The 26206-nt window shown below is 40.8% G+C and overlaps 1 protein-coding gene across 4 annotated transcripts in view; it reads right to left on the reverse strand.

Annotated features, from left to right (window-relative positions):
• Positions 1 to 2069: 2069 nt before the first annotated feature.
• SENP7 (SUMO specific peptidase 7) overlaps positions 2070 to 26206 on the reverse strand; it is a 91407-nt gene continuing 67270 nt past the window's right edge. For 3 of the 4 annotated variants that reach the window (XM_054045143.1, XM_054045137.1, XM_054045129.1), the window contains 11 exons: positions 22498 to 22760; positions 21293 to 21429; positions 18513 to 18629; positions 17146 to 17265; positions 14840 to 14932; positions 12672 to 12889; positions 12100 to 12149; positions 9462 to 9502; positions 9130 to 9198; positions 5910 to 6060; positions 2070 to 4429 (listed from right to left, as the gene is read on the reverse strand). In XM_054045143.1, the coding sequence (XP_053901118.1) occupies positions 4292 to 4429; positions 5910 to 6060; positions 9130 to 9198; positions 9462 to 9502; positions 12100 to 12149; positions 12672 to 12889; positions 14840 to 14932; positions 17146 to 17265; positions 18513 to 18629; positions 21293 to 21429; positions 22498 to 22760 (1397 nt within the window). In that variant the 3' untranslated portion in view covers positions 2070 to 4291. The remainder of the gene's footprint in view (positions 4430 to 5909; positions 6061 to 9129; positions 9199 to 9461; positions 9503 to 12099; positions 12150 to 12671; positions 12890 to 14839; positions 14933 to 17145; positions 17266 to 18512; positions 18630 to 21292; positions 21430 to 22497; positions 22761 to 26206) is intronic. The other variant, XM_054045133.1, reaches the window with a different exon arrangement.

The raw sequence follows: 26206 nt of genomic DNA on the forward strand, positions 1-26206 counted from the left end.
ACTGTGAAGTTGGTCCTTGACTATCAACGCTACAAATGCTAATGCAGACAATGGCTCAGGTACTCCCGCCACTATGACCATCCCAACAAAACCCAGTCTGAGCACATTTTTATGACAGTGGTAAAAATGCCTGAGCACTGTCTATGTCTCAGAGCTTGCACTCTGGTTGGAAAACAGGTACAAAGTTTTCTCGCCCAGATACGAAGGCAGAAGGGCAAATTCTGAGTGATGTTGAGGAGCGTCAGGTACTCAGCTCCACTCACAGAATTTGGATAGTACAAAGCTTGCCTACCTTTAGCCACAGCCTGCCTTAGCATTTCTGATGGCCATTTAAGTTCTAAAACGTTTTTTATTTTCCTTTTAACTACCTTTGTGTCACTGCTAAGAAGCAAGTATATTACTTGTGTTACAATTTTTCTGCAGGGCAACAGAAACCTGTTGAATGCATAATTTTAACACACAGCATTAAAATAATTTCTTTACTGGTATTTGTTGTGCATACAGAAAACAAAAATATATTTTCTGAATTAAACAGACCATAGAAACATAGAAAAGTTTCAACCACAATTTCTGCTGAGCGTAACAGGGAAAATCATTTATCAGAAAATAAACAATGCAAAATAAAGATATGTCCAAGGCAACATGTCAACTATTAACAGTTCTAAGAAAGACTTAGGTGTCTGTAGAATCCTCCTGTCTTTTCCACTCTTCCATGGTTCAAGTATCGAGCTTCTAAATTGTCTCTTGCTAGGAGTCCAATTACACTTTAAACAACATCTTAATCATACGACAATCTCTTAGCAACATATTATTGTGCATTATTTGAGTAAGCAGCAGCAACTCGGAAATGAAATAGTCAACTAAATTAATCTAACACTTCTAAATTTAATCTGCTCACAAGCTTTCCAGTGTAGTAGTCTTAGTCTTCCTCCTCTTTGGAGCGGTTGATCTAGAGCACACATTTTACCTTGCTCAGTAATTTGAGTGAAATCATGATGCCAGGATGCCTGCACTTATCCTTTCACAATATTTAAAGCCCATGAGGCCTTTTCTTCTGACTCTAGGTTGCTGATCTTAAATCTGGAAACAGGAGTATTTGGATCCCTGGTTGCCTAATGCAGCATCCCCCGCCTCTGCCATTATCAAGGTAAGAGTGCTGCCTGTCTGATTTCCCCCATCTTTTTCACTTTTGGGGTGTAGCATGTGTCTCCTAAAATGAGTTAATTTCAGGGTCAAGACCTAGAAGTTCAGTCTCAGATAAGATAGGTGAATTACTAGAGGTCTATGCCTTCCATTCCAATGGACAAATCCAGGAGCCCACAAACACTTTTAAAAACACACACTTGATGTATGATTACCTCAATCCTTTGACGCTTACTGATGACTAGTCATTTACACATTTTAATCAAGGATTTACTTCCTACAGCCTCTCATATCTTCATCTTTGTTTCTGCTGGGTTGCTCTTGTGGTGAGTTTCTGGAATTGACTTTTCTGTGACTTGGTACCAAAGCATTCTCTTGGTACTCAAGCAATCTTCTGAAATCTGCTGTCACTGCTGGCCTGGCACTGCCTGAGTCTGGCAACCTTCAGTTTAAATAGATCAATATTTTGTAAACTATAGGTTTTTAAATAGAGTAAAGCATCCTGTTGCCAAAGTTGTACACGCAGTTATAAACTTTACTATGAACTGTAGCTTTTGAACTAGTGTTAAACTCTATGCCCTCAATCCCCTAGTCCACTATACTGTGCTTGACACAGGATCTGGAGGGTTAGGGAACATGTGGGCAAAGTTGGTTGTACCAGTTTGGCCCCTGATGCAAGTCAGAGCAGTCTCAGGGTGGTTCTAATTTATGTTGCCTTTTTAAGGGCTGAATAACAACAACTAGAATAGCCGTGTTCAAAATTAATTAGGTAAGTTACAGTACTCAAAAAACAAAACAAAACAAAACCAAAAAACCCCACATGGGTTAACAACAGATATGGTAGGTAAGTGACAAGTTGATAAAATACTCCAGCTTATATTGAACTCATTGGTTACATAAAAAAAAAGGGAACAATCAAACTCAACAACTTTTAAAGATTTTTAATGTCAAACAGTGGCATTCTCAAAACACATTTCCATCATCAATTTGTAAGGAAGGTCTCAATGTCATAAAAGTGATTTTAAAAAGATTGCCCCTTCTTTTATGTTTTAAAATGTACAAACAAGCCCAACTAAAAGAGCACCAGTACTATTTTATGATGAAAACCAATTTTACTGTAGTAAAAAACAAATTTATAATACAACTTTACCAGGCTCACGAGAAAAAATATCCATCAACTGAAAAAGCTTAGTGTGACCATATACATTTATTTACTTAGTCTTTTATCCATGTCTACAATAAATACAAAAACTTACATCTATAATCATTCTGATGCTGTGGTTAAGGTAAGGAAAGCAACATATGTTCATGGAGGCTGAGACTGATGCTCTTACCTCATGCAAATAAGAAATGAAGTTGCTATAGTTTAAGCTTGAAAAGGTCAACTGAAAAATTAAAAAGGAAATGATGTTAAGCCCAGAAATGCATAATGACTGCTCCCACTAAGTTGGCTGAAGATAGGCAGAAGGTAATGGCACTCAGCAAAAAAACTTGGTTTAAAAATATTTTTCCTCGTCCCATAAAATCATCCAGCACTTCCTGGTTTGAGACAGAATGCATTTCTGTGCTGAGTGCACTCCTACAGTGAAGGCCAGATTCTCCCAATGATGTAAATTAAGTCAACTGAGTTGTGCTGGTTTACACCAGCTGAGGATCTGGCCCCGAGCCTCGGTTCTAGGAGCATTCAACACATTTCTGGCCTTCCCTCCATTTTCATTTTAGTTCTGCAATTCACTTTCAGCTTTGAAGGCTCCAACTTTTTCTGGTTCTCAGCTGAAATGCTGCTTTAAAACATAGAAGTGTTGTTGATTAATTGAAATACAGTTCTTTCAAAGGCAGCTCTGAAACATGTACTGACTTAGCACAGAGAACAGAAGAAAGCTTCTTCTCAACACAGCCACTTAACTCCCATTAGTGACCATGGGAGAAATACACATATATTAAAAGGTCATTAAACCTTTCTTTGACTAAAGTCTCTTTGAAAAACTGGCTAAATATATATATACACTCACTTGTTCTAGCTTATCAAATAAAGGCCCAGTTCAAACTCTTAAACATCCAAGTATCTTTACTCAGTAGGATTCAATAGGACCAACTCCCATCAGTAAAGTTATGTACAGACCTAATTGTTTGCAGGAATGGACATTGGAATATGTATGCAGTCTCTTAAGACATATTACATATATGCATATAATGAGTTTTTTTGAGTGAAGGCCTGTGCATATATTTCACATTAGAGCCCCTAAAACCAACATACTGGGCCAAACCTTGCTTGTCTTATACACATGCAAGTCATCCTATCAGAGTCAATAGGACAACCCACAAGAGTAAGATGAGTAGGATTTAATTTACTGTCTTTGCAACCAGCATGTATTTATATTTTAAAATCAAGACCATTTTCTAAAAATTTGGTTAAGGGAAAAAAGGATCTAAAAATATAGAAGAAAGTCCACTTTTCACCTTGCAAGGCTTCAAGCTTCACCCTGGGGCAAATGTTTTCAACTCCTTTGAAAATAAGTTTTATGATGGAAACACTTAAACAGCAATTTCAACTCTCAACAGGCTGATCTCCTGTTGGGTGCAGGTTACTCCTGATTCAGTTTATTACAAAATATACCACAAAAGGCATCTCTAAAGAGATTCAGTACTATATTCTCAAACTAAAAAATACATAGTATTCATACTATACACGAGAATTGCAAAATGGGGAAACTTACAATAATAGGTCTGAGATCATATCAGTCGTCAAGTTAAACAAGGAGGCATCACATATGACACCTATATGCTTACTCAGCTCCCAGAGTTACATGAATGTAACAAATGGTGAGGAACACACTCCTTAGAATTAAAATATTTTCACATCTTTACGGCACATACCTGTATGCTGCTTCCGATTCCAAGTGAAAATTCAGTTAACCAACAAATATTAATTTTAAATTACATATTTACACTTTATCTACACCCACCCCTCCCTGCACCCTCTAACCATACAATTCAAATATAAAGCCTCAGAATAAATTTACAACAAACGAACAAAAATACTATGTGGCATTTTTTCTTTCTCATAAGGAAGAGGCTAAATGCTCCTAAGCAGCTTTCCGGCAATTTTATTGTAAACGTTTGTGCCAGGTTTGGCTGAACAGATTCATTAGCTGCTGCTACCGCTTTGCTGTTGCAAGTGCAGTTGCAAGATCAGGTCTCGAATTTCTTCCCGTTTGCTCCTCACCACCCGACGAGGGAACCACCGCTCCAAATGCATTGGTAGCTCAAAGTTAACAACAGGATCCTGGTGGCAAAAAAAGTAGTTCTTAAAAAGATATCTTTGCACTTCCAGCTTTTTCACTAGACTTCCATGCACACTATTGCTGAGACTGGACAGCACTATCCTAGCTTACACGCCGTACAATGTTAAAGACTGGAAATGTACAATAAGGAATAAGCTACACAATGTAGCAGTTTGCCTTAGGAAACTAGATAAGACCCTTTTAAAGGGTCAGTTTTGGGAGATACATTCTGACATCTCTTGAGCCCAACACTCACATAGGCAGAGAAAGGGAGGAAGTCCCATCTGAAAGGATAGCATCTGTAGAACCATGGCCCTTTGGGAATGTATCTTAATTCATGGAGAGGGAGGAAACAACACTCTGCAATTAGCAAGGAGAGGGAAGACAGCAGGATAGGAGGGGAAAAAAGTGCGACACTGGGGGGCGAGAGAGAGCACACATGTGCACATTATGCACACTAGCTAATTAGTCACACGTGGCCCTGAAAATTGTATGTTGCAGGATGAAGTTTTCTAGCAGCATAACAGTCCCACCTGTCTCCCCTGCCAGATTGTCTGCTGGTGAAGAAATGACAAGCATGAAGAATGCCTTTACAGGGTTCAGCAGGACACCAAAGAGGGAGATGGCAGGTTAAGCCAGGACCTCTTTCCCTGTGGCATCAGACAAGATGGCTGGGACAGAATACTTGCTCTGGCACTGGGACCTCTATACCACATTATGCTGGTGGAGAAGGACAATGGAGGTGGGGGCAGAGAATGTGCTTGTCCTAACTAAACCAGATGCTTGGATGCCAAAAATTAGCTTCCACAAGCCCAGCCTGTGGGCAGATAAAACGAGATTTGTTTAAACCAACTTCTTTGAATTACTTATTTAAATGATCACACATTTAATCATTCAGAGGAAGAAAAATGTGAAATCTAAACATTAAGTTATAATGAAGAGAAAAAAGGTAAGACTCAGAGTACCTCACCAGGTGGCTAGAAAGTGAGCTGTTCAGAAAGATCAGTGCTGAACTTTGGCTCACCATCTATGTAGGAGCTTATCATGCTCTTCTGCACAGAGAAATTTGCCCACCCAAGACTGTCCATGCACAGGACTTTGGTTCAGGGATGTAGAAAAGGGGCAGTAAAAATATGCCAGGGTTCCCTCTTCCCCCGCCCCCCACATGCCAAAAAAGCATGCTCTGCACAGACGTCAAATACACCAGCAAGGTTGACAGGCTGAGGGTAGAAGCCACACTGGATCAAGTGGCCAGAAAACGCTATACGAGGGAGGTAGAAGGGCAGTTGCCTATACTCCAGCTGCAAAGGAAAACAGAGGGGGCTGCCCTGCAGCCCTGCCTCCAGGTTAAGGGTAGATCTTCTCTCCCTTTCCTCAAGTGGAACAATATATTATGCCTCACCATTAGGCATTCAGAGAGATTTGAGGATTTCACCCAGAAGAAGGTTATAAGCAGACATTTGTAATATTTCTATACTGTACCTGGAAGAAGGTTTCCACATACTGCAGTAAATATACCCCACAATCACTGCTGTTATCCTGTTTCGGGACTCTGGGACAGAAATCCATCATCGTTGATTTGCTGAATTCCCGGTGTGTTTTTCGTTTAGCTTCCCACTCTATTTCCAGGTATCTGAAATAAAACAGAGTAAGTTAAATACTCAAGACATGGCCTCCTAAACTCTCACCTTTTTGGGGTATTGCCTGTTTTAGGACAGTACTGAGTAAACACCACAATTTTCTAACCAACTTGCTGCCACAACCTCTCACAAAAACTCACTTGAAAATGTACAGATAATTCCATGGTTCAGTACTGTGTTATACCCACACGTGTCCATACCAAATAATTTATATCATGCATGAGATAGCCAAGGTAAGTTTTAATGGGAAGGCAATTCTGACCAGCCATCTGTGCAGGGTTTCCTGAAGCCGTCAGAAAGACGCAACGGCACTTCTTAAATTTGGACACTTGAAGGAGCTACAGTTATCCTGCATGATTATTATGCAGAGTATAAAGTTTGTGAATTAGGTTCATGTTGTCAAACGATTCTCACACACAAAAATAAATAAAAAGCATCTTGTTCACGCTAAGCAAACCATAAAACTAACGTCATCATTTAAATTAGGAACAAATTGAACGACGTGCAGTTAGATTCCAGCAATTTCAACTCAACAGCGTACCCTATCTATGGTAAAGACTAAATGACAGTCTTCAGGAACCACCTTTGTAACAGGATGATGCCAGGCATCCACTGGGCTTCGGGGACTGCTCTTACCATTCACTGGAATTTACAGGTGTTCGATTAGCCACCAGAAGCTCCCCTATTGCTCTCTGACTGCAACAGCTACATATTGAGCCCAATGTTCAAAAGTGCCCACTAATTTTGGATTCTTTGAGACATGCTGGGTCTGATTTTCAGAAGTACCAACCACCCACAGCTTTTGCTGGACTTCAGCTAGAGCTGCAAGCATTCAATGCTTCTGAGGCCTCTCAGAAATGAACACCCAAAACCCATACTGCTCCTGAAAAGGTAGCCCACTGAGAAGTGCAAGGTACACACCCAACTGAATGTAAGGCCGAGGTTCTCAAACTGGGGGTCGTGACCCCTCAGGGGGTCGCGAGGTTATTACATGGGGGGTCGCGAGCTGTCCACCTCCATCCCAAACCCCGCTTTGCCTCCAGCCTTTATAATGGTGTTAAATATATTTTTAAAAGTGTTTTTAATTTATAAGGGGGAGAGGGGGTCACACTCAGAGGCTTGCTATGTGAAAGGGGTCACCAGTACAAAAGTTTGAGAAACACTGATGTAAGGGCTTTAGAGTTCAAATGAAGCCCATTCCCTAGTTAACACAAAGATCTGTGCGCTCATATTTTCATCCAGTTTAGAGTTAATTTACCATGGGCACTACTGCCCTCTCCTATGGTAAAATCCATTAGAAAAAATGTGGGGGGGAAGGGGAGAATCTGTAGAAAGAGAAGTTCACCAGGTTCCCCTATTGGAGATTCCTCCAAATTCTAACATTGGGTGTGAATGTGATGAGCTTTGCCTCCCCTGACTGGAAGAAGTCATAGATGCAGCTCCCAAACCTCACAGATGCCAGGACTCCATAGGAGACCTCTTCCACTCAACCTATTTCCTGGTCCCATGCAGCCCTCCTCTGGCTTACTGTCTCTATGCTCCAGTAGAATCATACTTAGAAGATTAGTCCTGTCAGCAGCAAGAAACCCTTGGACTTCCTTGAACAGGAAAATTCCATGCACAGAGGGAGCCACACTGCCAGACTTATTCCTGCCAGGAGTCTGACAGGATTGTAGGAGGATATTTGCTACACCCTCCACACACACACAGATCCTTGGACCTAGGCAGAACTCTCCGCACAGCCCTCTGCATGCCCCAGGACAGGGAGAAGATAGTGCTGCAAAATTCATGGACCCTGGACTGCTCTGAAGACAGTGTGTGACCAGGGACAGATTTACACATGGAGGATGTGTCCTCTATGCTATTCTCAGATTTGTACCTTCCAAGGCCAGATGGACCATTGTGATCATCTAGTCTGACCTCCTGTGTAAGACAGGCCGTAAAACTACCACAAAATAATGCCTAAAGCAGATCTTAGAAAACATCCAATCTTGATTTATAAAGGGTCAGTGATGGAGAATCCACCACAACCCTTCTTAAATTGCTGCACCAGTTAATTACTGTTTTTAACCACCTGAACAATTTACCAAGGGTCATGGTGGAGTCTCCATCACTGACCACTTTTATGAGGTCTTCTGCATTTTGCTCTTTTCATTAAACACAATAAAAAACAAGAACCACATTCCAGTTGGCCCCAAGTACTTAATATTGTCAATAGGGCACTGATTCAAAAAAGATTTTTTGTATGCTATGTTAGTCATTTGCTCTGTGTAACACTACTCAAAGAATGACGCTGCAATGCTTGAAAGGGCGACACCAAGGATTCCTCATAGAGTTTTCTTCCCTACAGATACTTACAGTAGTGCTTTTGTTTTCACTGAGCTCAAGTTACTATTCCAACTCAAGAAAACAACTTGAGAATATGATCATTTAAAAATGATATATATTTATATTTCCCCTAAGTACTTTTATATAAGGGCACTGAGTTTGCATACAACATTTCAGGGCTGTTCTTATTCTTGCCTTCTAAGACAGCTACTAATATTTTAATCTGACTAAATCAGTAATACCAAATTTTTAGCCACCTTCAACCAGGTATCATATTTAATCTGTGTGCAAAAATGCAGTAACTGCATGCTACTGAAATGTTGTAATTGTACACTCACAAAACTGAAGGCTACTCTTTGAAAAACTGGCCATTTAGAAAGAACACTTTCAGGTTTAAAAGAATTACATAGCAACATTCCTGACCTGCATTATCAAAATACCTTGGATAACCAAAATGAAGATTTTTTTTTTATTTTTTTTTTTAAAGTCTAGCGTACCTCTCACTTTTTTCCACTATTGAAGCAGGCCTGTAATTGTGTCAATCCTGCAGAGAGATGTTTACAACTGAACAACAAACATTTGCATTGCAGGGTGTTGTTTTGTTTTTAAATAAATCATGGAAACTTTTCTTAGGTTCTGCACAATTTTTTGAAAGAATGTAAGTCATACATTTTGGATCTAAAATCTGATTTGATAATGTCCCTGTCTAACACAAGAATAAAACTGTTACTTACTCTCTCAAGATCTGAACTGTGTTCTGCAGAGAACCTGCTTTCAAAGAATCCAAGATGAGTATACAAGGCCTGTTGACAGAAAAAACAAAAATCAGCTTAATCTTTCATTAGGCATATTAGTTGAGTGGCAAAAAGAGGTTTTTATTTTGTGACTTAATTTCAGTGATAATATGAGTATAATGGTCAAGGAATCAATGGGGAAACCTGAACAAAGCACCCTTAAAGGTAACCCTCATTATGTGTAAAGCTGAATCAAGTGCTTCGTGTTGCTACCAAATTGCTGAATATGGACACTTAAGTGTTGTTACATTATCATGAAAGCATAAACCTACCTTTTACAAACTTTCTTTAATTTGGAATTACTTAAAGAGCTCTGAAAAACATAAAATACATTTTACAAGCTGTATCCAGAAAAAGCACAAAATGACTTCATATTTTTATTAGGTGACACCTGATGGGATAAATTAATATGTAACAAAGTGATCAAGAAACTGAAATACCTACGATACACTGAAAGCAATCAAATATTACTGTATTTCACTGAGAGGTAAACAAAAAAGGGACTTCAACACGAACTTTGAAATGATAGAATTCTAACAGAGGAATCAAATAATATTTCTTGTTTTTAAAAAATCCTTTAAAAAAACAATGTTTTTGCTGCTCCCCGTTGATGTTTATAGTGATCATTTCAGAAAGAGAGAAATTGACTAGCTAAGTAGTATACTGGGGAATCAATGAAACCCCACGAAGTGCTATCAAACGCACAAAGTAAACACTGAAAAAATAGAGAAACTTTAGAGAAACCTTTTTTTCCACTAACTTCTTGTCTACTAATTTTAGGTACTGTAACAGGGAAATCTTTTTCAAATTAGTGAGATTTTCAAGGTAACTACGTCCTTTTAAAATATTCTCTACTCTAACTGCCACCAACAAGAACTGGAGGTTCCTTATCTGTAACTGGAGGTTCTTCGAGATATGTGATCCCTATCTGTATTCTACACATGGGTACACATGCGCACCATGCGCCTGATTCTGGACATTTTTAATAAGCAGTATCCTTTGGTCTGCACCCATGTAGTGAAACTCCTCATATTCTGAACTGAGGGCATAAAGGGCAGTGTGGACCGATGCCTCTCCAGATCCTTTTCTTACCATGACTCTAGAGATGTTTGTAGCAGCAGGAATGAAGGGCAGTAGTGGAATACATATCGGGACCACACATCTCAAAGAACCTTCAGCTACAGGTAAGTACCTCCACAGATGACAAATTCATTCCTCCCGAGTTCAGGGAGGGGCACAGAGGCAGATGCTGCACTTAATGGTGATATGAGGCAGAGCTGGTGGTTGTGAGTAGGGGAGACAGTTCTTCAACCCAGAAAATCTTGGCATAGTCCCTCTTTGGAGGAAGAAGCTCACTGGGGTGGGGAGTAACTAAACTAACTATAAAAACACTAAAATATTACGCCATTAAACAATTTACAAATAGTATTCACAGGCTTACAGAAGAGAAGGTCGAAGCAGACATGGGATTCTGACTCAAGCCATGCAGCAGTAAGAAGGAACTGGAGAGGCATCAGTCCTCACTGGCCTTTATGCCCTTGGTTCAGAGCACAAGGAATTCCACTGGATGTGTGCAGACCAACGGACACTGCTTACTAAAATTTTCTGGACTCAGGTGCATGGTGCATATGTACACCCATATTTGGAATACACACAGGGACTTGAAGCACTAAGGGCTAGATAGAGTTTACTCTCAAAGAGGGAGTGAATGGCCCAGAAGAAACTGCGGAAAGGAACCGTGACTCAGATGCACCTCTCTGGGTCAACTTCGCCAGAACTCCTGTTTCAGGTTTGGGAGAATATACTGCATCAGCCCATTACTAGCCATACATTATATTACCGTCCCTTGCATCCAATCAGTTCTATTGGCTGGTGCCTGGGGGAGGTACTTCCCCTTCTCATCCACTTACTTTCAAAGAGGGAGTACCAGGCGCTCAGGCTCTGCTTTCCATCTTGTGACTCTAGTTCTGACCAAGTCCTATGCAGTCACGTGGGGGGTGGGGATGGGAGGAGTTCACACCCTTTCAATCCTTTCTGCAGCTGCATTAGACTGAGCCACAATCTAACCCATACTCTTTCTTAAAATCAACAAACATCCGCCTGCCTGCATTTTTCCCTCTCATTTTGCTCTCTCTGCCAGTCTCAGAGGTGATAGCTCTGTAGAACCCAACCATCCTAAAGACACTTCTGATTCATAAAGAAGCTCATCTTCCATTACCGCTCTGTCAATCTTTAAAAGAACAAGCAGAGCCCAGCAGCTCAAGATTGGGCTCAGAAGATGCAGAATCAAGAAGCTACAGGGAAACATGTCTCAGATACTATGAAAGCAATAACCCAGCCTAAAAACAATACTGATTCAGATACAGATTGTAAACCTTGCAAAACAGTCATGCAAATTTACCAGCCCAGATATAACACATACTCCTCTGTTCTTCACTAGACATTGATAATGAAACAAATCATTATATTTTATTCAATGTTCAAAAAAACTTGCTCTGAGAGAGTAAAATTTTACAAGGTTGAGCTGTTAAAAACATTAATGGAAATTATTACCCTCCTCACCATATGTAATTCACTTCTCTTGGAAGTCAACCTACTTTGCTAATGAAGACCCTGATGGCAAATATCAAGTAAGATCATAGGAGTCAAGTCAATTTTATACAAATGTAATTTTATTTTAAAGCAGTGACATTCAAGTAGTCTAGTTATGCTAAGCAAAAATAAAACCCAAGCATGTCCTTGTCCAATACAGCCAATATATACCACTACTTGTTATTGTTTACCTAAAGGGACATTAGCAGATAGTTTTGTCCTAAATTTTATTTTTAAATGCAATTTTTAATCTGACAGTGTCAGATTGTCACTAAAGACTTCACAGTGTCTTCCTTGTCTGTACAGAAAAGTACTTACTTCATAATGATTTGACTCCAAGTTTGGAGACGAAGCATGATGATCTTTACCTAGTGTGAGACAGTAAATTGAAAATAACAATTATTTTCTATTTTTTTGGCTGAAATATTTGCATTTCCTGATCAATGGCTCTATCCGCATTGTAAAGAAGACGGCATGAGCATAAGCTAGCTTTAGTTCCCTTTGGTACAAGCATGTCTGAATGGCTGAATACTGCTGAAGGACTTCACTAGGGTTCTGATCCAACTCGCACTGAAATCAATGAGAGATTTTTCATTGACTTTGATGGGAGTTCGACCAGGATCCTAGTATGGAAACCTCACTTAGGACTATATCATGCGTGGATCTGCACATGCCACTTCCATTCGTGTCTAAGAAAGTTGCACACAGGCATCAAGAACACAATACAGCCCATAATATATCAGGAAATTTTACTATATATGGTAACCTAAAAAATCCACTAAATCAGTCTTGCAAAGGATTAAGTTTTCTTTGATAAGTGCCTCATTAAAGCATTCAGGTATTACTGAAGCTAACAGTTTTTCATCATTTTCTCTTAAAAAACCCACTACCTTCTGAGTGCAGATTGCTCTTTACATCCAGTTCTTCTTTATTCTTCCAATTATCATTGAAGACCAGCACTGTGTTGGTTCTAACTGTTTCTCTCTTCTTTTCGGACTGAAGTGGAGATTGCTGAGTCTGGGACCACAATGACCCCTGATTTGGACAGTCCTCATATACCACTTCTTCTAACCAAGGAAAGCAAATAACTGCAATGTACCAGTGAGACCTGTCATAGGGATGAGAAGAAAAATAAAAAAAGAGGTCAGCAATTCAGTATTCAAGAGTCCTTTAAAAGTTGTGGAAAGCCTTTGGTACTAGTGAGCTAATGGAACTAATGCATTGTTGCTCCACTGTAATGTCTATCAGTTCTGACCTTTTCGATGCTCATTTAGAAGGACACAATGATACACATATCCACCTACTCATTTTCACCTCTGCAGCAGGTGTTGCAAAGATAATTCTCACTTTCCTGGTTCTCAAGTACTTCTCCTATCTGGTTCTCAACACACACTCCCTGCAAACAAAACAAAACAAACAACCAAAACAAAACCCTCAGGATACTCTAATCAACTGATCAGTGCCAGGTATGAAAACATGGAGATAGTCCACAATATATTCCGCCAACCTGAACACGTTTAGATGACCTCACTCTGCAGCTGCTCTTTTGTATACACAGATTCCACTGACGTTACTTATCAACTTCAACGGGACCTCCATGGTGCAGGGCAGTATAGAATCAGGCCCACATATTGGTTCCGATACTGCAGTACTATGTATTGTTCTACAGGGAACTGCTTACAGGAAAGTACTCAAGTTCATAGGGTATACAATGACAACTAAAAAAACTCGCCTAAAAATAAAACCCTTTCTGCAATAAAGACCCACAAAGCAAAGCTTACTGGAGGCAAGGAAATATCTTTTTTCAAACCAGATGCACATGAAATGCAAAATTTGGAAGAACTTTATTTTAACTAATTATATTTTCCGCACAACGAATAGGATTGATCTTTATTTTACTTTTAAACTCAGAGTCTATGTAATTATTTTCTTGCTGACCAACGAGCCAGTATCAGCACGTGGAAAAGCTTAACAGCCCTGGGAGTGTTTGTACTGATCAACCAAAGCATTTCTAACCCTGGTACATAATGAGAGCACACCCTAAAACTATTTAGATTACTACCCCACTTCAGTTCTGACATTTTATCCAATCTCCTACATTGCTAGAGTTAGAGACTAATCTGTTACACCACTGGAAATGCGGGCTCTTCATCTAGATCGGGGTGGGCAAACTACGGCCCACGGGCTGGAGTCATTTTAAATGGCCCGTGAGCTCCCGCTGAGGAGCGGGATCTGGGGCTTGCTCTGCTCTGGTGCTCCAGCCGGGACGCTGGGTCAGGGGCTGCTCTGGCGCTCCAGCTGGGGTCGTGGGCCTCACCATGCGGCTCAGCCCCGCTCCGGTGCTCTAGCTGGGGCACAGGGTCAGGGGCCACTCCATGCAGCTCCCGGAAGCTGTGGCATGGCCTCCTCCAGCTCCTACGCACTCCAGTGGCCACCTCCGGCGCTCCAATGGGAGCTGCAGGGGCGGTGCCTGTGGATGGAGCAGCGTGCAGAGCCGCCTGGCCACACCTCTGCGTAGGAGCCGGAAAAGGGACATGCCACTGCTTTCGGGAGCCGCTTGAAGTAAGTGCCGCTTGGAGCCTGTACTTCTGAGCCTATCCTCACACTCCAACACTGTGCCCCAGCCCTGATCCTCCTCCCACTCTCTAAACGCCTCGATCCCAGCCCGGAGCACCCTCCTGCAACCCAAACCTCTCATCCCCAGCTCCACCCCAGAGCCCGCACCCCCACCCAGAGCCCTCACCTTCTCCCGCATCCCAACTTTGTGAGCATTCATGGCCCACCATACAATTTCTATTCCCCATGTGGCCCTCAGGCCAAAAAGTTTGCCCACCCCGATCTAGATAGACAGCATGGTGTTTAGTGCTTTAAATCTATCTAGGATCAGGAATCCCTAGCTTTCTAGTGGCACTTATTTCTATTGCTGATGGACCATAAAATATTGGACCATGGATATTTCACTGCTCCCTTCAATGATAAATTTCAAATCTTTGCAATTTTAAGATTCAGAAAATGGCCCCACAAAAAACTGTTTCAAAAATATGTGTGTCATACTTACTCCTCATTAACAGGCACAAAGATGTAATCTTTATTAAAGATGTTTATATGTCGAGTCCATGTTCTTACTCTTTTATGTCTTCTTTGTGCCACTCTGTGAATACAAAAACAACAATTACCGTTGGTTTGTTTCTTTGGGTTTTTCTCCTGAAGGATTTCAGCGTTGCCAATGTTCATTAACTTATCGCAAGTCTTGCAATACATGGTGTTCCTCTTTAAGCCGCAGGTACTGGAGCCATACAGTTATGTGAGACTCTCAGCTGACATTGAAAAAACGTTCCCAGACTTCCCTGTTGCAGAGAAAATTTTGAACATCTGACCTCCCACTCTCACTGTATGCTCAAGGTCAAAAACCACAATGTAAATAAAATGAACTCTAAATATCTTTTTTATGTATCATGATTTTTGGGGCCAGACTCATGATTTCTGAATGCTTAGGGTTGGCAATATAGCTGTGTTAACTTAAAACCAAATCAAACCAAATATTTTGGAATAATTTCTTTTTCTGTGTCCAAAAAGAAGGGCTCTACCAATTTAAACATCTTTAAAGGGAATGTATTTTAAATGCACTGAACATTAATGTGGCAGGCTGGAAATTAACTCCCCAATAAACTCTACTGCTTCCCACCTTAAACAAGTCCATTTTTAAAAAAAAATCTCAAGAGCAGTTACAGGGGGGGGGGATGCAGAGGCTGGCAAAACACCTCATCAAGAATCTATGATAAGTCACTTACAGAACAGGTGGACTGATCTGTATACTGAGTAATTTTCTGAGTCTTTTCAGTTAAACTTTTTTGAGCTAGGTTATCCATAGATTTTAAGGCCAGAAAGGACCTTTATGATCTTCTAATCTGACCTCCCGCATAACACAGGCAATAGAACCTCATCCACTAACTCCTGCACCGAGCAATTGCCCATGGAACAATTTCTAACCAAGGATCTTTAACGATTTACAAACAAACATTCATGAACTAAACCTCACAACACCCCTTTTGAAGACCAGTATTATTGACTAACCCCATTTTATAGAGGCGAAAAATCTAAGCAACAGACTGTAAGTGCCTTGCCCAAGTTCACACATTGTGGAAGAGCCAGGAATAGAACATAGATCTTTCCTGGTTCTATGCTTGAACTACTAAACCATACTTCCTCTCCAATTTACAGTCAAAAAATAGAGTTCCATTTTTAAGGGAGACTGTCAAAAAATTTTCAGGTTTTCTAATTTAGCACAGGATGATGTGAAAACTACTGAATGATTTGTAAAGTGCTACATATTAGTCAACTTTGAGTGGAATACACCCCGTTCCAGAAGCCATCTGAACTGTGGCAGTGTCTGTGCGAAGGTACGGACAAAGTGCTGAGGAGGGGGATGGAACAACTCTGCACCCCCTGCATGATGCTGTGCTGGCTCCGCACAGACCAAAGTAAAGAGAAGGTTTGGGGGCAGGTTAGGGGAGGGGCTATAGGATCCACTACTGTGCAGCTCAAAACGAGCACATGAAGCATGCAGTGGGAAGGGGTCCTACTAAAATCCGTAGGCAGGAACAGCACCTGTGAAGGGACTACACTGCAGCCTTCCAGTCACCCTAGGATCTGGGGAGAAAGGAAGTTACACAGCAACTTGGCTATTTTGTGTGGGTGTGTTAGGAGAGAGAAATTTCATTCTCAATGAACAAAGAGGGCAATTTCCTCAGCCAGGTACAGCAAATTTCAGAGAACTTGACCTCTCAGGAAAGAATCTGACTCCATATCAGAGAACTGCCCTTACACAATATGAAATTTTCTCTCGCAAAAAAACATGCGATTACCATGTGAACTTAATAAATAAAGGGAGTAGCTATATGTGCTACGCTTAAAAAGAACACTGAAAAAAACTGAGGTCCGTCCTGCAAAACTGCATGAATCTTCAACAGAGGGGTAATCAAACGAAGTGAAGGCATATTAAATTCCAGACTCAGAAAAATCATCTGGAGGAAAGCGAAAGCACTGTTCGTATTTATAATCAAATGTCCATCACAGACAAACTTTAATAAAATCCACCATTACCATCCTATGACTGCAAACCTAAACTGTGACTTGCAGCATATCTGGAAGATCTGAGAACACTCAGAATACTACATGCCAAGGACACTTTATTGAAGATTATGAGTGATCCATGGAGAACATTCATAACAGGAGAACTCTGTATGTTACTAATTTGTTTCTTCCCTCTTCTAATTAAAACCATGACGGTCAGTACTTGTCTGTTAATGTAACAAATCCTTTACTTGTCAACAATGACATTATGGCATCTGGAAGTGAACTTACGACAGTTTGGGATCTTCTTCGGAGTTTTTTCCTGTCCTGGTCAGGCACTTATAGAAGAAGCTGCTAAAAATATGCGACCGCTCAGCAAGCTGCTTTGGTGCTTTCTCCAACAAGAGATATCTACCACAGAAACAACAAATGCAGATTTTTACTTTATGTGGAAATTACCTTCCCCCTCAACAAAATAATCTTCATAAAAATATTAAGATACATCAGGGTTATCTTACATTTTGTAATCAGTTATCTTCATAGCTGCTAGCCATGTCAAAATTTTCTATTTAACCTATTTTAATTGTGTATGGATGATTATCACGTTAGTATCTAAGTGCCAAACACAGTTATTAAGAGCACAGCCCCACTGAATCCACCTTCTGCCTGAGATTTGTGCTCCAGAATCAATGTTTTCATATTTAAATAATTAAGTTTCTACTAAAATAAGCTTGAAAACATGAACCAACTGTAAAACAAGCCTGCAAAGAGTATGAAACAATAGGTTACAGGTGTGTATTGTCCCATTCATTACAATTGTATTATTCAAATTCATAGTTGATTCATTAAGTAAAACCCTTCAGTTTTTTTTAATTAAAATTAAGCTGCTGCAGAATCCAGGTCCCTGCTGCAGAATTTATTTTTAGTTTATCACAGAATACTATTCTTCAGCAAAGCTCCTGAAAGGTGGCAGGATGCATAAAAGCCCACACTCCCACTAGTAATTCCTGGAAGCTGGAACCTCCAGCTGGGGGTGTGGGCTATCAGGTGCAGGAGGGTGCTCCAGGCTGGGACCAAGGGGTTTGGAGGGCGAGAGAGGGATCAGGGCTCGGGCGGGGGGGCACGGTTCCTGGCCAATGGGAGATGCGGAGCTGATGCCTGGGGCAGGGGCAGCGTGCGGATGCCTAGGAGCCGGAGGGGGGACATGCCGCTGCTTCCAAGAGTCGTGAAGAGCCAAGGCAGGCGGGGAGCCTGCCTTAGCCCTGCTGCGCCGCTGACCAGACTTTTAATGGCCTGGTCAGCAGTGCTGACCGGAATCGCCAGGTCCCCTTTTCAACCAGACTTTTTGGTAACAAATCAGGCACCTGGCAACCCTACTTCACTCACCATTAAAGTATGTTCATTTCTGGAGTGGAAACACTGCAGGTATTCTGCTCTATCTAGAGATTACAACAGTATCTTTGGGGAGAAGTGAAGAATGAAATCCAGCCAACTTTAACTGCAGGGGAATATAGATAGGCTAAAAATAACAGCCAAAATTGGAACTAAGCCAAGTCTTTGCTCTATTGTAATCACCACAGACTGTTTAAAGCTCACTATTTTAGGTTTCATTCAAAAATAGATCAAAATGATTCTTATTCCTCCCTTCTATTACTTACTTAAGATAGAAGTCAATGATGACATCATTGAGGAATTCTCCATACTCCAGACACTCTAGATCCTCTCTTGTGACACCCAGTCCTCCTTTTGTGGGTGGGGCAGGATAAACAATCAAACTAGAAAGCAAAAGTGATGTTATAACAAGATGAGCTGTGGTTTAACAAGCCACTTACAAAAAATTCCTAATGCCCATGAAATTATGGTTCAGAAGGTGGTGAAATAATGCGAGGGTGAATCATAGATGTACATTATCTAAACAAAAAGCTTTATGGACTGTTTTATGCTAGTTCAAGCAGATGTACTGACATGCTCCTAAGATATAAACGATTCTACTTGTCTAGTTATCCTCACTCCCATCTCTTCACACAGCTACTATGAAGTTCACACTTCATGAAGACCTGACAAATCTCCACCTTTTCTTCACTGTTTGAGCCTGACACATTAACCATTGCTATGGATTCCAATATATGCATCCAAGATCTTTTGGGATCAATACAAAGTGTGCAGCATTTGGCAGAAAATTACAAAGAACTTAAACTAATACATGTTTTGATAGGGAATGATGAAATAATAGGAAATGTGACATTAGAATGACCACATCCACGGAAATGTTCTAAAAGAATGAGAGCACTTTTGCTCAATCTATGCACTTTCACAGTGACTCTAATTAAACACTTGGAATTATATCGGTACTCTGTTCCTAACACTATCATACATGTGTAAAATTGAGTATTTGCACTACTACAGTAATATTGCACATAATGTAACACTGCAAAACCTGAGTCAATAATATACAGAAATGACTGAAACTAACAGTTTCCAAAAATCAGGGGAAAAGAAGTATCGGTATTCTGGTTTTGTATGCAACTAAAGCCAGCTATAAAATCTTGTCCCTTATGTGTCCCATGTAAAAGCATATGGCGGGCAGACACATTTCTCAGATTTCAGCAGCTTTCTATAAAAGCTGGTAAAACAGTGGCTTTCTAAACTCGCTATAACCCAGATGTACAGTGTATGGTCAGTAACTTAGCATGGTTCTGAACTTGAAACATTTTACCATTACTCTCTCAAATAAATAATAATAATAATAAGAGGATCTACATTTCTTCCACCTAAGGACATGGTACACTTATAGCCTAAGGCGTTATTTTTATGCGTCTGACGAAGTGGGTATTCTCCCACGAAAGCTTATGCTCCAATACGTCTGTTAGTCTATAAGGTGCCACAGGACTCTCTGTTGCTTTCTGCAGATCCAGACTAACACGGCTACCCCTCTGATTTTTAAATAACTAACTATTTGTTAAAAATATTTGATGATAATTGACTGTGTTAAGTGGGGAAAGATACAACAAGCCAGATTCTCAGGTAATTTAAATCAACACTGATATAATTTACACCAGCTGAAGGTTTAGCTCTGCAGTTAACATTTACAATGTAAAAACTTGACTCCAGGCCAATACTCATGCTACCTGATTTGAACTGTGTACTGAGCATTTCCACTTTTAATCTCTCATACAAAAACAAAACAGTGTTAAACTTTCAGCTAAAATGGAGTATATGTAGGAATACTGGCCCATGTTAGAAGTAGGTGAACTATGGTTTTAAATTGAGTTGGGATATTAGCATGAGTCACAGGCTGAAAGCCTGTGAAGAAAAGGATGAAATCATGAAAAAGAAGAGTTGTTGTGTTAAGACTTATAGTAACCCTTTGAAATGTTTAAGTATTTAATACCAATATTTAAGCATTTAACCTTATTTAAAGTTTGGACTAAAGAAATCAAAATAAAATACTATTAACTGGGTTCTACATGCAATAAATAAATTGGTTATGTAAGCAACTCCTTCATCGGGCCTTAGTTAAGGTCCAATAATTTGCAATGACGTCACTTGTTTGTTAAGGGTATAAGCGTAAATTCTTCAAGGTTCATTGCTAATATCTGCCTGACAAAGTTTGAGCTAACCAATATGGGTCTAAGCACCCCAGGGTTAGCCCAAATTTAAGTATCTTAATTAAATGCTTGTGAATGTTTTGTTACTATTTGGATGTAGTAAATTGCTTATTATTTAGGATTTTTTAGGCATGTTTAAAGCAACTGTATAAATACCATTTGGCCTTTGGATTTAATAAAGATATTTATGGTTGAATTAGTGCCATGGTAATAACCTGCATCAATATTAATAATTCCAACACTGTGTAAAACATAAGGCCTTAGATGCAATTAACAAAAATCTGCCATTTAATATTGAGAGCAGACATAGATACAGCAAGAGCTTGGTGCTAGTTATCTTCTAATATATTGCTGCATCCTGTTTTATAATTGCTGTATTGACTGACAAAAAAGATCTTGTGATAAATAATGTGGCTTAAGACACTCAGAGAGCTAAGTAGCTCAAACATGACAGAAGGAACAGTGTTTTACAGTGAAACAACATTTAGAGCCAAATCCTGGTCCCATTGAAATCAATGGGGGTTTTACTGGGACAGGATTTAGCCCTTACTTCACGTATTAACTTTTAGTGAAATGATCTTAACTTTAATGCATGGAGCATAGACCCGCTTCTCTCCCATTGGCAATGAGAGCTGAGAGACTGAAGTAAAGTGCAATCTGGTTAACTTACAATAGAAATACTTCACATGTAACACAGCACCTTTCACCCAAAAATCTCGCAGTCATTTACAAACATTAAATAAGTCATAAATTTATTCCAGCTATTTACTTATGTAATTTGCAATCATGGGCTTTTTTCTTAACTGATAATTTAAATAAAGCATACATACTTCTGAACTGGTCCAGTTTCTCTTATTTCTTTCCACTCATCATCTGACTTAGATGATAGAGCAATGAAATAACAACCACCATTTTGCTTCTGCAATAGAGCATAACTTGGCTTGGTGACATTTGCTTTTGGTTCCTGCTGGTGGAGAGAAAAAGAAAAAACCTAAACCAAAAAAATCATCTTTATACACAAGTGAACACACAGCAAAGGCCGCTAGACGTAAAACAAACCAAAATACATTTTGCTATCTACAATAAATCTTCATTTATTATTCAATGAATTCATTATTCATTAAATCTTCATATTTTGTCCCTTTCTTCTCCTGCCAAAACCTACTTGCTGGCTAGCAAAAACAGAATTTAACACTTACATGCAACATAAGCAGTTCAGCGGTAAATATACCTGCGAGCCAAAGCACACATATAGACAACAAAACTAGGTGACACCTATATAGCCCTTTTCTCTTCAAAATGGTTTACAAACATTAGTCAGCCATGTGAGTTGGGAAGTATTATCCCCACCTTTTTGAAAAGGAAATAGAAGCAGAAAGGACAAGGCTAGAATGTCAGAGGTGCTGAGTACCCCATTGGCTTCAATGGGAGCTGCAGTTATTGGGCACATCAAGCCTTTAGTGACGGGGCAAAGGCTACAGAGCCATCACAAAAGCAGGGAGCAAAACAGATGAACTCTTGACTTCTAGTTTTGTACTCGGACCAACCCACCCTTCCTATACCAATATTGTTACTGAATAGAACAAATATGTCTGATTATGGAACTGACCAATCCCCCAAATGTCAGAACTTTCAGCTTCCAATTTTTCCCTCTAAGATGTGCATCAGGGCCAGACTGCGCAATAAACCCAGTGTCCTACAATGGCTTGCGCACCTAGAAGCAGAAGGCAGGAATGGGATCCTTGTGCTTCTCTGAATGCAAGAAACATGGTCTGGCTGGCTCTTGCACAGGTTTTGTACCATGGCAAAGGGCCCTTTGAACCCTCCTCCTGTGCATCCTAACAGGGGACAATCTAGCACTTAATGCAGAATGTAACTATTGCCTCATTATGAAGGATAAACTAACAAAGGTTATCGATTCTTAAGTATGGAAACAGATACTTTTATTTTCTGTGGTTAACTGAAAATGGCTTGATTTCTCTACTGGCAGTAAGTGACTTGACTCCAATGAATCATTTGAGAGTCATTTATTAACCTGAGATAGGGGGTTCACAAGAACTGGAGCGCTGTCCTTCTGCATCTGCTGCTGAAATGAAGCCTGGCAACACTTCATGAAGGAGCTTTCCTCAGGCGACAAGTCCTTAAACAAAGGTAATGCCTGCTTCCAAGACAAGAAGTCAGAGAGATCTGGTGACCTGTTTTTCTTGCTCACTTCCGCAATCATCTCATTCAGCTTAATCTGTTCTCTTTCCGTGAGCGGTTGGACAAGTTCAAGGAAAACGAATTCGCTAGATTTGGCTGTAAGAAGAAAAAAGGCAGAGCATTAACTGAGACTGACGAGATATGGCTGAACTTCAGCAATAGTTGCATGGATTATAATTGTCAGATCACAGCACTGATTTGTTGAAACAAGTTATTATTTACATTTCAAAAGTTTTAAATTAAATTTAACAGGCACAAAACAGCCAAGCATAAAAAACCTAATAGTGCCTCCTTAAGGTTTCCTATTAAACAATAATGCAGGGGTCGGCAACCTCTGGCATGCGGCTCGCCAGGGTAAGCACCCTGGCAGGCCGAGCCAGTTTGTTTCCCTCCCGCGTCAGCCGATTGTGGCTCCCACTGGCCACGGTTCGCTGTCCCAGGCCAACAGGGGCAGCGGGAAGCCGCGGCCAGCACATCCCTCGCCCGTGCCGCTTCCCGCAGCCCCCATTGGCCTGGGATCGCGAACCGCAGCCAGTGGGAGCCACAATCGGCCGAACCTGCTGATGCAGCAGGTAAACAAACTGGCCTGGCCGCCAGGGATCTTAACCTGGCGAGCCGCGTGCCATAGGTTGCCAACCCCTGCAATAATGCCTCAAAGTCATTTGGGCTGATAGTCACAACCGTCTACTGGATTAGATTTACAATTACCATTAATTTCAATGCATGTGAATTCCCTAAGCGATTTAGCCTTACTAGATCTGGGCATCATGAATGCCTAAATCAATTACAACCTGTACTCGTTAGGGACTACATCCTGAAAGCAATCTTTTCTGAGTCCCCTCTTCTGGCCTTCAAACAACCCCCCTACCCTCCTCATCAGAAGCAAGCTACCCACAGAACAGGATACACCAACTCAAAGCTGCACCAGACCTTGCCAGAACAAATGCAAAACCTGCAGACATATCTCCACTGTTACGATGATCAACGCTTCCCATAACACATCCTTCAAGATCCCTGGGTCCTACACATGCCTATCACAACATGTGGTGTACACCTGATCCAGTACACTAAATGCCCCAACAACACCTATGTGGGTGAAACCAGACAATCACTATGCTCTCAAATGAATTCACACAGGAAAACGATGAGAGACAACAACACCGTATCACCTACAGGTGAACACTTTTCACAAAGCGATCATTCTATATCTGATCTCTCAGTCCTCATTCTCAAAGGAAACCTACACACCATCACCTTCAAAAGATGAGCCTGAGGGCTTAAATTCATAACTTTACTGGACACTAAAAATCAAACTGAAGGGAGACACTGGATTTATGGCTTATTACAACAATCTATCCCACTAACAACCTCTACTCCCCATGGTGCTCCTTCCCCCCGCCCCCTCTCCCAATGACTGGAGGGATGTTATCGAGCCACTTCATCTTGAATGGCCCCTTGAAATGTGTGTTAATGACTTATGCTAAACAATCAGTTCCGCCTTCTATTAGCTATGACACGTTTCCTAGAAGAGCTCTGTGTAGCTCGAAAGTTTGTCTCTCACCAAGACATTGATCCAGTAAAAGACATTACCTCACCCACCTTGTCTCTGTAAGGCAGTGGTTCCCAAACTGGGGTTCGTGAACCCCTGGGGGTTCGTGAAATGTTACAAGGGGTTCTCAGGGAAAAATTCCCTAATGGCGGACAGAGCTGTCTCTAGGGACCCCGGGCAGCATAGGGCCAGCAGCCTGGAGCCCCTAGACTTCCAAGAGCTAAGCAGATCAAAGCAAGCAGATCTATCACACTGAGGAGACTTCACCTCCCTTTCCATTTCTTATAAGGAGTCTTGAAGGTTGATATTTTTTGCTGTTTTTAAAATTAAATAGGCAGCTAGTATTGTTTTTAAAATTATTATGAAGAACAAGTTTAAGCTTTGTTGTAACATGTGTTGTTTGCCTGGACTGCTCAAGACCTGAATGCTTGTGGAGGAGGAACTCTTTGAGTTAGCTCCTTAAATACCTTCATGCTGTTTCACATCTGATTCTCCTTGATGAAACATAGGAGCCTTGTCTTATAATAGGCTTATTCAAAGTGATACAAGCTACAAAAGTGAGATCTTGGAAGAGTGTTGCCGTTTTCATAATGCAGTAAAAATACTGTAATGATAAATAATACTTAATAATACATAGTGGGTAATAAGCATGTCACACAAAAAATTATATTTCCAAGATCACTGCTTTTATAATTTATACTCAGGTAAAGGAGAAAATCCCTGGAAATATTATTTTTAAGAGGGGGTTCACAAGACTTGACGTTTTAGTGAAAGGGGTTCACAGGTTGTTAAAGTTTGGGAACCGCTGCTGTAAGGGTATGTCTACACTGCAATTAAAATCCGTGGCTGGCCCCTGCCAACTGACTCAGGCTCGGGGGACTTGGACTGCAGAGCTGTTTAACTGCAGTGTAGGCTTCCGGGCTTGGGCTGGAGCCTGAACTCTGGAACCCTCCCACCTTGCAAGATCCCAGATCCTTCTGGGTACCTCTACACATAGAACACTACAGCGACACAGTGGCACTGCTGCAGCTGCGCTGCTGTAGCACTTCAGTGAACTCTTCCCGTCAGCATAGGTAATCCACCTCCCTAAGAGGCGGTAGTTAGGTCAAGGGGAGAATTCTACTGCTGTCTATGGCAGTGGTTAGGTCGGTTTAAAAAATGTGTCACTCAGGAGTATGGATTTTTCACACCTCCAAGTGACATAGCCCAGGTCTACACTAGCGGAGTGGGAGGGTGGGGGGTGTCGACCTAAGATACGCAACTTCAGCTACACAAATAGCGTAGCTGAAGTCGGCGTATCTTAGGTCGACTTACCTGGCCGTGAGGACGGCGGCGAGTTGACCGCTGCCGCACCCCCGTCGACTCCACTTCCGCCTCTCGCGAGCTGGAGTTCCGGAGTCAATGGGGAGCGCAATCAGGGATCGATTTTATCGCATCTACACTAGTAGACCTGCCCATAGTTAAACCAACCTAATTCCCTAGCGTAGACTAGGCCTCACTTAATTTCTCCCATTCCATGCATAAAAGCTAATGCTTACCTTAAATTCTCTTTAAATAGAAGAAAGCACATTTATGGGTTAGAAGTACTACTGAATCTCAAGGACTACTGACACTACAGTTTTAATAATGGTCATGCAGTTGCTCATTTATGAGTCAAAATATTGTGGGCTCGTGAGAGATTCTCCATGTCACTTCAATTATTGACTTTCATCCTGTTTCCTATTTTCTCTCTTTTAAACAACAGTAATGTGGCTCATCATCTCCAAGTCAGAGCTGCTACATGAGACAAATTATTCCCTCATTCCTGCCTAATTTATAAGATCTCTGAATGTATGAAGGAGAATTATATCCCCACATTATTTCTTGCATGGCATTATAGATGTGCTCGGCGCTTTACAAAACAAAGACAATCCCTGCCTAAAAGGCTGTATAAACAAGTTAAATAATCTATCTGCATTTGACCTCTTGTGGGATTTTTCTATTTGATCCAACA

This window comes from Malaclemys terrapin, chromosome 1, assembly GCF_027887155.1.
Source record: "Malaclemys terrapin pileata isolate rMalTer1 chromosome 1, rMalTer1.hap1, whole genome shotgun sequence".
NCBI classification, from domain to species: Eukaryota; Metazoa; Chordata; order Testudines; family Emydidae; genus Malaclemys; species Malaclemys terrapin.